The sequence below is a fragment of the Pipistrellus hanaki genome (assembly GCF_964339955.1).
Source record: "Pipistrellus hanaki genome assembly, chromosome: 14".
NCBI lineage: Eukaryota > Metazoa > Chordata > Mammalia > Chiroptera > Vespertilionidae > Pipistrellus > Pipistrellus hanaki.
The window spans coordinates 28,850,700-28,866,610 of record NC_140516.1 but is presented as its reverse complement, the minus strand read 5'-3'; the positions used below and the strand labels follow the sequence as shown (position 1 = coordinate 28,866,610).

Sequence of the window (15,911 nt, the reverse complement as noted above, 5' to 3'; positions counted from 1 at the left end):
TCCTCAGTGGGGGATGTGCAAAAGGCAGCTGATTGATGATGTTTCTCTCTATCCACCTCCCTTCCTCTCTCTCTAAAAATCAATAAAAACATTTATATATATAATTAACCTGGCTGGGTAGTAATAATTCTGTCATATTGCCTTTCCTACTTGGAAACTGGCAAATTCCTTTTCCATGTTGATTCCAGATATATCCTGATGCATTTGTGCTAGTATGTGAATTAAATAGATGGTGAGGAGATTTTAGAGTTGAAGAAATGGGAAATTTAATGCAGGGTTGTCTATAAGTTTATTCACTGTGTGTGTGTCTGTATGTGTCTGTGTGTCTGTGTGTGTGAAGTAAATGTTTCTTAAGTGTCTAAAAGTGAGTAGACTAGTATATTTCACTTTGAGAGAAAAACAGAATTGTTTTCAGTGAGGAAAAAATTTATAAGAAATTCTCGAGCTCACTTATAGCTTTAATCCTTCAGACATCGCTGGGACATCAGTCTTACTGCTAGAGAGCATGTGAATCATAACACTGCCCCAGAATCCATAAAAGTGGCTTAAAAGGTCACTGTTCTATTAAGTTCACTGTGTTCTAAACTATTGGGGAGATGACAGAAAATACTTGTGATTTGGTAAGCTAGGATACTTATGTTGCCGCAGTAGAAATGGGTAAGATATGAGTGATGGAGGCATGTCTTGCTGACCTTGTTGAGAAAGACTAATTTCTGTACATAACAAATAAAATGAAGTAAAATTGCAATTTTATGCAGGTCAAGGCATCATCTACCAAGGCAAAGACTTTCTGGTTCTCTTCTCTATTGCTTTTAGCCCTCACCTTCTGTTTCCTCTCTATAGATATGTAAGGTTGCTAACTTGGGTTGTTAAAAGAGAAACTAAGGCATATTATAATTTTAAGAGTTTATTTGAGCAAAAATCAATTTGAATAGGGCAGCATTCCATCCAACAGGTAGAAAGGAGCTGTGCAAATGGAGGATTTTTATAGGCAGAAGGGAGCAGGAAAAGGGAGTTGTACAGGAAAATTAAAAAATAAATAAATAAATAGATAAATAAAAAAGCAGGTTGGTTACTGCAAGGTTACTTTTCTTTATGGAATGGCAGGGTCTGTCAGATTCCCTAACTAGTACCTAAGCACCTGAGTAAAGAATGGCCCAAAAGCAGTCAGGAGAGCAAAGGAAAAGAGGCTGCAACAGACTCTTATTCTGAAAAGGAGTCTACCTACATTTTCCTTCTTGAACTGTGTTATCTGCTAAAAACATAAGATTGCTCAATGTAAAAATGTACAAATGCTGATTTTTTTTTTTTTTTATGCCTGACACGGTTGCACTGTTTACTGTGGTCACAACTGAGCCGGAAACAGTTTGCTGAAGAAATTTATGTGGCAGCAACTACTTTAAAGTAATAGCAGGTGTCTCATTAATCTAAATTGTCTATTCTCTTTTTCTTATCTCCTGACATTGATTCAAGGCAAATGTAATTAAATAATCATTCTAAAATAAATGAGCTTCAAAGTAATTTAAAACTTTTTTATTAAGATATAAAATGCTGAAAACTACACAAATCATAAGCATGCAGCTCAATTAAATATTACAAAGTGAGCCCGGCCACAGTGGCTCAGTTGGTTGAGCATCATCTTGTGCACCGAAAGGTTTCTGGTTCAATTCCCAGTCAGGGCACATATCCATATTGCAGGTTCCTTCTGAATATAATCTCTCTCTCTCTCTCTCTCTCTCTCTCTCTCTCTCTCTCTCTCTCTCTCTCTCTCTCTCTCTCTCTCTCTTTCTCTCCTCAGAGAATTAACTATATATACACATATATTTAATATATATATATTACCAAGTGAACTCACCTGCGTAGCTTCCACCATTTTATGCTCTCAAACCCCTTTATGTGCCCCCTCCCAATAATTGTCTCTCCCTTTCTTCTCAGAAGTAGCCACTATCCCGACTCCTTCCACCATAGATTATATTGTCCTATTCTTGAAATGGAATAATTCAATATGTCAACGTGAGAAACATCCCAACCTGTATGGAATTGAGTTTATTTGAGCCAAACTGACAACAATTGCTGGGAAGGAAAATCTCAAAGGATTGAGAAAATGCTCTGGAAAATGGCAGTTTTACCACTTATTTTATATATCAGAGTCAAGGGGGAGATGGAAAGGGTTTGAAGGAAATCCACTGTGATAGATTAGGGAGGTGGGAGAAAGCAGAGCTTAATGCTCTCTGAAGTTGGATAAAAGGTAAACCAAACAGACGTATGCTTCTTTCTTCTTTTACATTGGGGGGGTACAGGGTAGTTAACAGTTAACATTTGCAGCACATAGAGATGGTGAGCAGAAGAACTAGATAACAATGAGGGGGCCGTGGTCCCCTGCACTGGTGGCAGATTGTACCCTGAGGGACTTGGAAAAGGGAGATTAGGCTGACATTCCAAAGATATTATCTTGGATGCACAAAGACTATACACAGTCTCAGTTAAGGTAAAGATTGACCTTTGTCAAGGGAGATACCAGCCTAGGACATGACTACCTGCCATGACTTGCTTTCCGTTAGGACCATCCTATGTGGCTCCTTCAGGTTTCTGAGTTTGTAAGACCACCACTCAGGCCTCCCCGGAGCTTTCCAGGTATAGCATGTGGCCCCTGTTTTGCCCACAGACATGAGTTTTTATGCCTGGCTTCTTTGGCTCATTATGTTTCTGATAGGTGTGTTGGTGTGCCTGGTTATGTTTATTTTATTGCTTCTTCTGTCTATAATTCCATTAAATGAATACACTACAACAAGTCTACCCTACTGTGGATAGGCTTCTGGGTGGCTGGTTGTTATGCACATTATTGTGCATTTTATTTATTGGATGAATATTTATAGGTATTCCTGCTGATTATATCTCTCAAGACATTTTTTTTAGATTTTAAAATGGAAGTGCTTTTGGGAAGAATATATTATTCAACTGCCCCTTCTTTACAATTGCAGTGTGTAAAGGTTTTGGTATTTTATTTTTATTGTTTAGAAGGGCAGAGTGCATTTTCAGGAACCAGTGTGCCAAAACAGAACTCTGAGGATTTTGTATCTTAATCAATACACTCACCAGTGGCTCTGAGAAAGCAACAACTTAGGCTCCTATGGCAGGAACTGTACCTCTCTCAGCTTGCAGAAGTCCCCACCTTACCTGTAATTGGACTCAGTGGCTACAGTGTCCATGGGTAATGCCAGTCTTTGGGGCAGAACCTGGGATCTCAGCATTTGTTTATTCTCAGAGAGCCGCTAGCTTCTGATAGAAAAATGACCTCAATATTTATGTGTATGTTAAATACATCTTTAATAAAGCCCTAACTTGCCAATTGGAAAAAGAGGAAATTGGGCAAGACTGTAGGTGAGCAAAGGACAAAGAATATCCCATATTTCTGTATCATGATCAAACTCTCTGATAGGAGATTTTTTTTTTTTTTTTTTTTTTTTTTTTTTTTTTTTTTAATCTTGCATCCTAAGGTCTGGGCAGATGTCACAGCCTTTTTGGTGAGTTGAGTAAAGAAGAAAGTAGAGAGAATTACAGATCAGGGAGCGGGCTTTTGTTCTCACTGTTGGCACAGTTAGCTGTAACAGTTTGCTATGACATTCATTAGACAGCAAAGAGCTGAGTGCATTCATGAAGAAATGGGTCTTGCTCTCTCAGCATGTTCTCAAAATTCAGCTTAAAAACAATCTAGCGAATATAAAGGGCAACACCTCGGCAGCCAGCTTCACACGCTGATCTTGACCTTCCGAGGCTCTGCCAGCAACTGGCACAAGAAGCCACTAATAGGGAGGGTCTGGGAAGGCCTCTGACAAAAGCAATTAGATTATCTGTGCATTTCACCTTTACTGGAGGGAATAATTACTTTTGTGGCATTCACACATTTCGAATTGTCTAATGTGGATGGGATTAGGATTTTAAAAATAATATATTAAATCAATAAAAGTGAAAAAGTTCTTAGGACACACCATCACCACCACCATCTCATCCCAAATCTATTAGAATCTGGATCTCTGGGGATGAGGCCCAGGCTGTAATGCAGATTGCATTGTTTTCTAGGAAGAGGTGACATTGCATAAGAAAAGGATTTCATAGATTTTATTTGTTTCACATTCACCAGAAAAAAAAAGGCCATCTATTTATATCTATATCTATATCTATATCTATATCTATATCTATATCTATATCTATATCTATATCTAAATCTATATCTATCTATATCTATATCTATATCTATATCTATATCTATATCTATATCTATATCTATATCTATATCTATATCTATCTATATATCATCTATATCTATATCTATCTAACTATATATATCGTATAAGCCTAGTGTGCAAATTGTCAACTCAGGAGTTTGATGGAGAGACAGGAAGTTTGGTCGCTCACTATGAAGTACACTGACCACCAGGGGCAGCACAGAATGAAGGCAGCCAAGGAAGGGAGGCCCTGGCTGGCAGCCAGAAGGCCTCAATTAGCCCTGATCCCTGGGCAAGCCTAGGGACCATACCCATGCATGAATTTCATGCACTGGGCCTCTAGTATAATGGATAAATTTCTTGTTTGGAGGCAGCTTATTCAGGCTGCAGGCACAAGAGCCTTAGAGCTCCAGAAAATGGATCTAGGTGTGTCTAGTATGGTCAAGTCTGATACAGTGACTAGATGAGCATCCATCATTTCACACTTCTCAAGAACTGCAAGATGGGCATCCATCATTTCTTGGGATAAAATGTGCTCATGATTTGTGGGATGAGTATGGTGAACTATAATCTAAATATTCTCCTAATTCTTCTGCCTGATTTTTATGATACATTCATTTATTGGTATTTATGAATATTAACAAGTATTTATTGAGTACATGGTACTGGGCTAAGTATTATTGTAGATTTTGGAAACACAATGCTGAAGATAAGGTTTCTGATAGTTAGATCTTATTCTTCTCTCATATTCTTTCTTACGAATGTCTTTCTTCTGTCCTGGTTAGTTTCTCTCAGTGGTTAGAGCACCGGCCCACAGACCAAAGAGCCACAGGTTCAATTCCAGTCAAGGGCATGTATCTGAGTTGCAGGTTTGATCCTTAGTCCTGGTTGAGATATGTGTGGGAGGCAACCAATCTATTTGTCTCTCTCACATTGATATTTCTCCCTCCATCCTTCACTCTAAAAACCAATGAAGGGGAAAAAATATCTTCAGGAGAGGATTAACAAAAAACAAAAAAATGTTTTGTTGCTGTATATCTGGTGAAAATCTAACTTATTAAGTTGTAAGTATATTTTACGTGCAGTTCTGAGTCAGTGGTCTCTGCACAAGGCTCTGTTTTACAGGCAGAGTGCCTAAGCAGTGACCTATTGATTTTGTCTTTATTTTTATTTATTTTTGTCTTTTTCCTACTGGATAGAATTGCTAAATGTCTTACTCTAAAAACAAGCCCAGGCTAGGTAGCTCAGTTGGTTAGACTGTCATCCAATATATCAAGGTTGTGGGCTCAATCTGTGGTCAGGGCACTACAAGAAGCAAACAGTGAACGCATAAATAAGTGGAACAACAAACTGATTTCTCTCTCTCAAAATACAAACAAACAAACAAAAAACAATCAATCAATAAAACAAACAAACAGAAGCCATTCTCTATTAGGTCTCATGAAGATCTCACTTGGGAATTATTTTGAGCCCCAAAGGTCTTTTCCACCTGGATTCCTGTGATTTTTTTTTTTTTAAAACATAATTGGTCTCTTTCTGAAAAATCTTTCTCAAATATATTTCCCTTTCTTCAACAACTTTCCTTCCTAAAGCCCTTTAGTTTATCCCTAAATCTTTCAGCACAAAGATCAAATTCTTAAACTTACCTTTTAAAGCATTGAGAAGCCAGGCCCTGCCTTAACTCCTACTACTGCATACTCCCTTCCTCACCAAACCAAACAATTGACTAGCTCTCTGAGAACACTATGCTAGGGTATGTTCCTGGGTTGCAGGTTCATTCCAAGGTCTTGGTTCATACAAATCCTCTGCCCAGAACAGCTCTTCACTAACTCTTCTTGGTCTTCAAAACCAAGTTCTGATCCAGAAAACTCCTCTAAGCACTTACTTATGCTTTTACTTGTGCTGCTACAGCACAGCAGTGCTGGAGTACTCTGCACTGCCTCCTACTGGGGGTTCTCCTCTCTAGTCTGTCTACACCCTCCTCCAGGGCAAAGCAATTCTCAGAATACCTGGGACGAAGTAGACCCTGAACATATAAACAGCTAATGGTGGCAGGGCCCTTTCCAGTTGTTCTGAATCATTATTGCCTGGCATGTGGTGGGGATTAGATAAAAGCCCACTAAAAGAATAAATGAATACAATGAGCTAGTTGCACTTGTATTTCTCGTCTTCTGAGTACTGCATATTGTACAAGAATCTATTAAGAATGAAATGGTATATTTCTTTAAGTACATGGACACTAACACTGGACTGGGAGTTTTAATGATGCTATTAATACTGCAAACTAGTGATGGAAATAACTAGTCAGTTGATTGACCTATGAATTTGAACCAAGACCTCAAGTGACATCCAGCCTTAAAATACCTCCTTCCTCTATGTGCTATCCAATATATTAGCTATTGGCCACATATGGCAGCTAATCAATTAATTAAATAAAAGTGAATATATCTTAAAATTGCACCACACGTTGTTTTCAATAGCCACTTATGGTTAGTGGCTGCCGTATTGAAAACATGGATATGGAATGTTATATTTAAATTAATTTTATAGTAACTGGTTTATAAAATGGAAAATTACCTGTTTTGCATTTATATTTTACTAGAGGCCCGGTGCACAAAATTAATGCATGGGGTGGGAGAGGATGTACCTCAGCCCAACCTGCACCCTCTCCAATCTAGGACATCCCTCTCACATTCCAGGACTGCTGGCTCCCAACTGCTCGCCTGCCTGCCTTCCTGATTGCCCCTAATTGCGTCTGCCTACCAGCCTGATCAGCCCCTAACCACTCCCATGCCAGCCTGATTGATGTCTAATTGCTCCCCTGCCAGCCTGTTTGCCCCCAACTTCCCTTCTCTATGGCCTGGTCACCCCTAATTCCCTCCCCTGCAAGGTTGGTCGGCTCAAACTGCCCTCCCTTGCAGACCTGATCCCTCTCAACTGCCCTCTCTTGCAGGCCTGGTTCCTCCCAACTCCCCTCCCCTGCTGGCCATCTTGTGTCCACATAGGGGCAGAATATTTGACCACATGGGGGCAGCCATCTTGTGTGTTGGAGTGATGGTCAATCTGCATATTACTCTTTTATTAGATAGGACAGAGGCCTGGTGCATGGGTGGGGGCTAGCTGGTTTGCCCTGAAGGGTGTTCTCGATCAGGGTGGGGGTTCCCTTGGGTGTGGGGTGGCCTTGGCCAGGGGTCTAGGGTGGTTTACAGGCCAGCCACGCCCCTGGTGACCCAAATGGAGGCCCTGGTATCTGGAATTTATTTACCTTCTCTAATTGAAACTTTGTGGCCTGGAGTGGAGCCAAGCCTCCTGCTTGCTCCTTGGCTGCAGCCATTTCTGTTTGGATTTTTTTACCTTCTATAATTGAAACTTTGTATCCTTGAGTAGAGGCCTAGGCCGGCCAGGGCAGGTGGAAAGTTTGGCTTCTTTCATTGCCAGGGAAACCCAAGCCTCTCAACTGTTCTCTGTGGCCACAGCCATCTTGGTTGGGGTTAATTTGCATACTCGCTCTTATTGCCTGGTGGGCGTGGTTTGTGGACTTGGCTTATGGGTGTAGCAGAGTGATGTTTAATTTGCATATTACTTTCTTATTAGTGAAATTTTGAGCAGAAATACAGTAGTCATAAGTAAATACTCTCCAAAACATGATGAATAGTTTTACATAAATCTCCTTATAAAATCCAAAAATTGTTAGCTAAATTAATATCGTGTGAATGTAAAAATATGATACTCATTGCTCGGCTGGTATGGCTCACTGGTTGAGCATCGACCCAAGAACCAGGAGGTCATGGTATGATTCCCAATCAAGGCACATCTCAGGTTGCAGACTCAATCCCTGATAGGCAGCGATTAGTGATTCTCTCTCCTCATTGATGCTTCTATCTATCCCTTCCTCTCTCTAAAATCAATAAAAACATTTTTTTAAATGCTACTCATTGAGTTCCTGAATAAAGTTTGCATTCCACCCCCCTAAAAAAAATTCTGTAACTTTACATTTCAATGTAATTCAGTATTGAATTAACTCTCTTAAGTCAGACTCAGAAAAACTAGATATGTGTAAAACACAAAATACTATATGAGAATTAATTAAATCATAATATTTTGGTGCATTTATTTTGAAACTTAATCCATAGTCTAGCTTGATGTATACCATCTTTGAAAGCATGGAGGACTAAGCTGTGAAAGAATACTTCCTTCATAAAATAAACATTTAAGATACTTGTGCCCTATATATAAAATCGCAACAAATCGTACAAATATTTTCTCAAACTTTTTTATATAGTTATTAAAGTTTGCTTTAGGTAAAAGGAAACACGTTTAGAAAATCTGTCCTTTATTGTACTAGATAAAGCTACCAGAAATTGAAATATACAAGCCATAAAAGTTTAAGCTAGATAAAACTTTGATAGCATTTCAGAGGATTTAGGGAGTTTGCAATCTCTTGGGTCAAACAGAATTGGCTGTTAGAGGGGTTTTTTTTTCTACAGAAGATTGCCTTCACCATTGTGAACTTTGTATTATATTTCTTCTTGTACAAAATACAGCTTTACTACATAAGAAAAGTGGTAAAGGAGAGAGGTAATAGTTTTCTTTCCCTTTCTATGATCTCTATCTTTAAACCCCTCCTTCTCTCAGGGGTTCTTTCCGATGAGGTGTGAGTCCTCATAGTTGAGCTGATTCTGTTCATCCTCTATTTCTCTCTTTCTTTCAGCATGCAGAGAGCAATAAATAGCTGGCTCATGTTTTCATATTGCTCTTATGGCTTCTGTTTCCACAGCTTTATTTTATTTTATTTTATTTTATTTTATTTTAGAGAGCAAGGGAGAGGGAGAGAGATATAAAAACATCAATGATGAGAGAGAATCCTTGACTAGCTTCCTTCTGCACACCCCCTAATGGGGATTGAACCCACAACCTGGGCATGTGTCCTTGGCTTGAATCAAACCTGGGACCCTTCAGTCCATATGCTGACACTATCCACTGAGCCAAGCCAGTTAGGGCCACATCTTTATGTTTTAAGGAATAACAGCAATATCTAACACATATCACATATGGAGAACTTATTATGTGTTGACGTGATGCAAAGCACATTACCAAACAATGCTCTCCATTACCTTAGGTCACAGGGGTCTTCAAACTTTTTAAAGTGGGGGCCAGATCACGGTCCCTCAGAGAGCTGGAGGGCCGGACTATATGAACTACTAATTCCTACTGTAACACCTCGGCTGCGCTCACTGCCCAAAAAACCTGGCGGGCCGGATCAGACTCCTCTGCGGGTCGCATGTGGCTCGCGGGCCATAGTTTGAAGACCCCTGCCTTAGGAGATAGTTGGCTCAGTGTACAGATTTTGAAAGTGAAGCCTAGAAATGGGTCCCACTGGTAGTACTAGCAGAGTCAGAATTTGAAAACTGGCAGATGGGCTCTTTATAACAACCCTGCATTGCTTCCCTGGAAAAGCACATCTTTTCCCTTCAGGTTCAACTAGCATCTTTATAACGTAGGGGAGAAACCAGTTTTCCTGCACTCTCCTAGGCTCCCTGGCTGAGTCTGAAAATTAAACTGACAAAGGCAGATTAATGGGAAGAAAGGGACACATAACCAAATTTATTTCCTGTAAATTTTGCATGACACAGGAGCCTCCGCCAGGACAGGAAGGCCTGAGGAAGCAGGCCTGAGTACTTCTATGCTAGGTTGGATGAAGAGGCACAATGGGGGAGAGATATTATACCTGAAGGAGTATAGGGTGATTATAATGAACTGGGAAAATTTAGCAGGACCTGTTTACCAAGATTCTTTGGGAGCATTCCTTTATGGTCAGAGATAAGCATGCTCCTTTCTGTTTCAGGGAAGATGGACAGGAGACAGTCAGAGTGACCTTTCTGCTTCTGCTATTTTCCCCCCAAACTTCTTCAATGTAAAGTATACAGTATGCCAAGGTGCCATATGTTGGGGAAGAGTGTCCTGAACCCCACTGATGTGCATAAACCATGAAAAGTATTCCCTGCTATTTCCAAAGGGTATTAGGATATATTTGAAAACCCTCACTTCTAGGACTGCAATTGACTCCTCCTAGTTCAGGTCAGTTCTTAAATCACAAAAGAATGAATTTCTTTCATGTTTTAGAGACTTGGACATCTGATTATCCACTTAGAAACTTTGAATTTACAAACCATGTTATTTATAATAAGCAGAAAACAGGGAACATACATTTCTTCAAAGAAGATATACAAAATGCCAGTAAGCATATGCAAAGATGTTGAATATCCCCAGCCATCAGGAAGTGCAAATCAAAAGTACAAGAAGATACCAGTTCACACACACACACACATAGATATAATCAAGAAGAAATTAACAAGAAATTGATGAAGACATGGAGAAACTGGACCCGCATTCATTGTTAAGGGGATGTGAAATGGTGCAGTCACTTTGGGAAGTAGTTTTTATCATATGCAATTCCTCTCCTAGGAATTGTATATATGTCCAAGAGAAATGAAATATAAAGGCACACAAAATCTTGTATACAGATGTTAATAGCACCATTCATAATAGCCACAAAGTAAAATAATATAAATATCAACTAGTGAATGGATAAAGTCCTATATCCATACAATGGAATATTATTTGGCAATATGAAGGAATAAAGTAATGCAGTATATGAATCTTAAAAAACATGCTAAGTGAAAGAAGCTATTCACACACATACAAAAACATATTGTAGTATTCACCTTATATGAAATATCCATAATATCTAAAGAGACAGAAAGCAGATCAGTGGTTGCCTAGGGCCAAAGTGGGGGGGAAAAGAGAGTGGGGGGGGTAAATGCTAATGAGTGCAGGATTCTTTTGTGGGTGAAGAATATGTTCTAAATTTAAATTGTGTTAATGGTGCACAACTCAGAGTGTGTTAAAAACCACTAAATCATATATTTAAAAGTGGCTAAATTTTATAATATATATGTTATATATTGATACAAATGCAAAAATAGGTCACGGGGAAAATAGGTCACATGATCATTTAAATTAGATGTTAACCAGAATTATACAGAAGAACATATTTACTTTTATAGATTTTTTTAAAAATTGATTTGAGAGAGTGAGTGTGTGGGGAGGAGAGAGAGAAAGAGAGAGAAAGAAAAGAAAGAGTAAGTCTGATCTGTTGCCTCCAAAATGCACCCCTACGTATACCCGGGATGGGACCCAAAACCTATGTGCTCTGATGGGGAATTGAACCCATCACCTTTTTGGTGTACAGGACGGGGCTCCAAGTCACTGAGCCATATTTGTCAGGGTGAGGATCCTATAGAATTCTTACAAACAATCTATTGTTATTCCATATAAGTATGTCCATTCAAGTGTGTGGTCTTTTTCTCGCTGGTCAACCATATCCTCCATTTAGTTGGTTCATGGAAGAAAAAGAAAAAGTTAAGGACAAAAGGTTGATTTTATCCATCTTTCACTGTTGCCTACAAATCACCTCTCTATAGACCTGTGATGAACTCCCTCACTCTGTGGAAATGGTGCCTAATGTTCCTTCACATCCAGTCCCCAGTGTGAAACTGTTCTACTGCTCCCTTCTTAAAGCAGAGTGATATCATGGGCAGGCTTGTGAAACTGACCTCCTATCAGAGTTGGAAAGTGATGGTACTGCACAAATGTACTCTTAATGGGGAGAAAAGGGGGAAAGGCTGGTTGGTCTGGCTGTGTCACTGGCCAGCTCTTCAGTCTTCCCTCTCCTTGTGAGGCTGGGTGAAAGAGATTGGACTGGAGATGAAGCCTCTTTTCTCCACCCCTCAAGATTACCCAGCTCTCTTCCTCAGAAGGGGCAGTTTTAGGACCCTTCTCAAACCAAGGCTATTATTGCTCAAGGCTCAACTATTTTGCATATCCCAGCAGAAGCACTCATTAGGGAGGAAATTGCTAAATTGAGTTTATCTGAAAACAGTGACAACAAAATCCCCAACAATCAATGATTCTATAAGTCACCTCACTTCCGCTTCACAAAATATTCTACTTAAGCAAGTTTTGTTTCCCCTCTATACAAACAAAGCCCCACATTAAGAACTAGAATACAGGCAGTCTGAATGAATTCATGTAACAATGAGAGGTTCCCATGGTCTAAGGCAGTGGTCAGCAAACTCAACAGAGCCAAATATCAACAGCACAACAATTGAAATTTCTTTTGAGAGCCAATTTTTTTAAACTTAAACTTCTTCTAACGCCACTTCTTCAAAATAGACTTGCCCAGGCAGTGGTATATTGTGGAAGAGCCACACTCAAGGGGCCAAAGAGCCGCATGTGGATGGAGAGCCACAGTTTGCCTACGACTGGTCTAAGATCATCTGCATAGCCTCACAATGAGGCTTTGACAATCACCATTTGAAAGACCTTGATTGGATATAAATTGTTTGCTAAAAATGTTTAATCACTTAAACATTTCGTATGGGAAGAAAATCCTATTTTGCTTAATTTACAAATGTTGGTTTGGTTAATCTGTACCCTTATTTAGGATCAGGTTCAAGTACAAAGTTTAAAGGCACAAATTGCAGTATAGAGGTTTTTTTTTTGTTGTTGTTGTTGTTTTTACCATTTCCAATAAATCTACTGAAAATAACAACAGAGCAAATGCTGGGCAGATACTGTTAACTGCTCCTGTTATACCAATTCCTTCTTTTTGGAGTATAGGAAGATTTACATAAGGTTAAAAAAATATTTAGCAGCAGAATTCTATTGAAGGTTTAGTTCTCAAGGAAGCACCAAGCTAAGATGATGGTTTCGGGAGTTCTGCTGTTTGTCTACTACATGATAAGATGTGTGAGGTCATTTAGGAAATATTTCAGTGTCATGGAGACATTTACAGAGGGAAGTGTAGTGCCCCAGTGTGAAGTCAGTAACATTCTTGACTGGACAGTAATATATTTTACCAAGATGATGATAAGATTTGTGGATTGGAAAAACAATTAAGGCTTGTTTTTGTTACTTAAAGTAACAAATGCAGGTGTTTTTTTGTTTGTTTGTTTGTTTGTTTTTCAATTGATCTATAGATAAAAACTACTCATCAAGGTAGCTATTTATTTCAGCTTCTTAACCTGTTAGAGCCATATCCTGGACAGTGCTCAGGAAGAGGATTGATGTCATTATTTCACTTCATCCGTGGTATTAGAGAAACAAGGCACGAATTATCCACGTAGATGAAAGTGGGGCTGGCAGCCAAAGCCAGTCCCTACATTCCGTATTTTTGCTTTAGCTCTTCTACTTTGCTGATGTAAGCTTTCATGGCATCTTCCCTGGCAGTTCCTTTCAGCTCATTCCATGCATCCCACTTAGCCCGGCCCTTGAAGTCCAGCATCCCGGGCCGCACTTTATCTATGTCCCCCACAGTGGCTTGTTTGTAGTGGCTGTAAAGGAACAGCAGCTCATTGTCCGTTGGCTTGCTCTTGAGGCGCTTCACTTCCTCAGCAGCTTTGTCAAAGGCAGCCTGAGACTTGGCGCTGGGTTTGGAGGAGCTCATGAAGACAGGGATGAGCAGGAAGAAGTAGCCAAAAACAATTCAGGTGTTCTGCGATAATTTTTACGGCTTGGCCGAACCAATTTTTGACGTGAGATAATGTGTACTAGGTATAAATGTATTGTTTCTAATCAATTTGGCATAGCTTCCTCTCCACCCCTGGAAAAAAAAAAAAAAAAAAAAAAGGTCACACATATAGACTAAATGCAAACTCAGGTGATTTCCTCAAACAGAAATGTCAACTATGGTGTTTTGTGTTAGGTTTCCCATGAAGCCGGATGTTCATTGAATTATCTGTGAAGGAACAGGATTTTTGTTTGTTTTCTCATTTTTCCATATGGTTTCTAATAGAGGGTCTGTCTCCTTTATTTACCTCTGATAGGTAGGGATCTTCCGCTGGGCTCTCAGCATGCACCTCTAGGACCACAGTGAACCTCTGACCATGACCAAAGGAACAGGAGTGGGGTGGAGGGCATCGATGGGGGAAAAGAGGGGACATTTGTAATACTTTAAACAACAAAGATAAAAATGTAAAAAGAATACAAAAGCAGCTGAAACCGGTTTGGCTCAGTGGATAGAGCATTGGCCTATGGACTGAAAGGTCGCAGGTTCAATTCCGGTCAAGGACATGTACCTTGGTTGCAGCCACATCCCCAGTAGGGGTTGTGCAAGAGGCAGCTGATCGATGATTCTCTCATTGATGTTTCTAACTCTCTATCCCTCTCTCTTACTCTCTATTAAAAATCAATAAAATACATTAAAAAAAAATACAAAAGCAATGGTTACTATGGAAAAAAATATATACACACATATATGAAATGTACTAGCATACTGTCTAATCACTGATGCTTAATATTACAATTTTTCTATTTAATAGAAATGATTTCCTTAAAATAAATCATTTTTGACTAATGAGCATTCTTTAATATATTTTTATTGATTTCAGAGGAAGGGAGAGATAGAAACATCAATGAGAATCATTGATTGGCTGCCTCCTGCATGCCCCCTACTAGAAATTGAGCCTGCAATCCAGGCATGTGCCCTTGACCAGAATTGAACCTGGGACCCTTCAGTAGGCAGGCCAACACTATTCATTGAGCCAAACCAGCTAGGGTTTGACTATTGAGCATTCTTGACAAGGGACTGATGAGAAAAGCAAGCTCCAACTAGGAGTCTGTCTAGATTAGCTGACAATGTAAAGCATTGAGAGGCTAACATAGTATTCTTTTGTGAAAAGGCTGAGATGTGACTGATAGTTCAGTTTCTCTGCCACAGTAGGTTGTGGCACATAATTATCCATAGACCTCATCAGATCTAAGAAAAAGGCCTGACACCCCAAAGGAAATTAGGTTCTATGTGCTTAATGTCCTATCACAGCATGGAAAAACCAAAGCTTTGCAAGCTGTGATTAAAGGCCTTTTTTTTTTTTCTTTTCTGCCAGAATTCTGACATGCGTAGTTGAAAAGTCATATATCACTTGAATTTGCCAGCCTTCACCCAAGATTCACATTGCTTATATCTCACTGAATACCCCAAAATAGTCCTGAGACAAAGGTATCAGGAAACATTAAAACACATTTTGATGTTAATAATAGAAGAGGACAAGTACTAGATGATTAATCTGATAATTTCCTATTCCCAAGAAACATATACTGCTCAATAGGCATTTGCAAATCAGCGTTTCATCCACCATCTTCAACTATAGTAGGAATTTGTGATTTCATTTGCAGTCTATCCATATTTGGGAAATGCAGGATGCCAGGGGTTGTAACTAACCATTATGCACTAAAACTAATAGTAGCAGACACACACTGCCTGCATTTTTCACTATCAAAATGAAATGAGGCTCTATTCCTCAATACTGGGGACATCCAGGCAGTGAATTAGGAAGAACCTATTACCAAAAGTAAAGGAGATTGCTTCTGTCTACTTCTGGTTTATTTTCTAATGCAAATAGTGGTTATAGTTCATTTGGTCTGTATCCAATCTAAATCCCTTTTTCACTTTTTTGGGGAAAATTTATGTTCTCTTAATGGAGGGTCTCCCCCCCCCCCCCCCGCCGCCCCGCCCAAGTTTGTTCTTCTCACCTGTGATTTTTGCTACAGAAATGACAGTCTACATGCAGAGTTCCTGGCCTATTAGAAGTGGGATTGAGGGGTAGAAGGTAAAAGTTAACATAG

At 39.4% G+C, this 15,911-nt stretch overlaps 2 protein-coding genes across 3 annotated transcripts in view; one reads left to right on the top strand and one right to left on the bottom strand.

Moving 5' to 3' along the window:
* PRKG1 (protein kinase cGMP-dependent 1) overlaps window positions 1-15,911 on the top strand; it is a 1,113,305-nt gene that overhangs the window by 681,020 nt on the left and 416,374 nt on the right. The gene's annotated exons all lie outside the window — the stretch shown is intronic.
* On the bottom strand, window positions 11,862-14,197 carry LOC311632485 (acyl-CoA-binding protein-like). Its single transcript, XM_084904049.1, has one exon. The coding sequence runs from the start codon at window positions 13,732-13,734 to the stop codon at window positions 13,447-13,449; it is 288 nt and encodes a 95-aa protein (XP_084760175.1). The 5' UTR covers window positions 13,735-14,197; the 3' UTR covers window positions 11,862-13,446.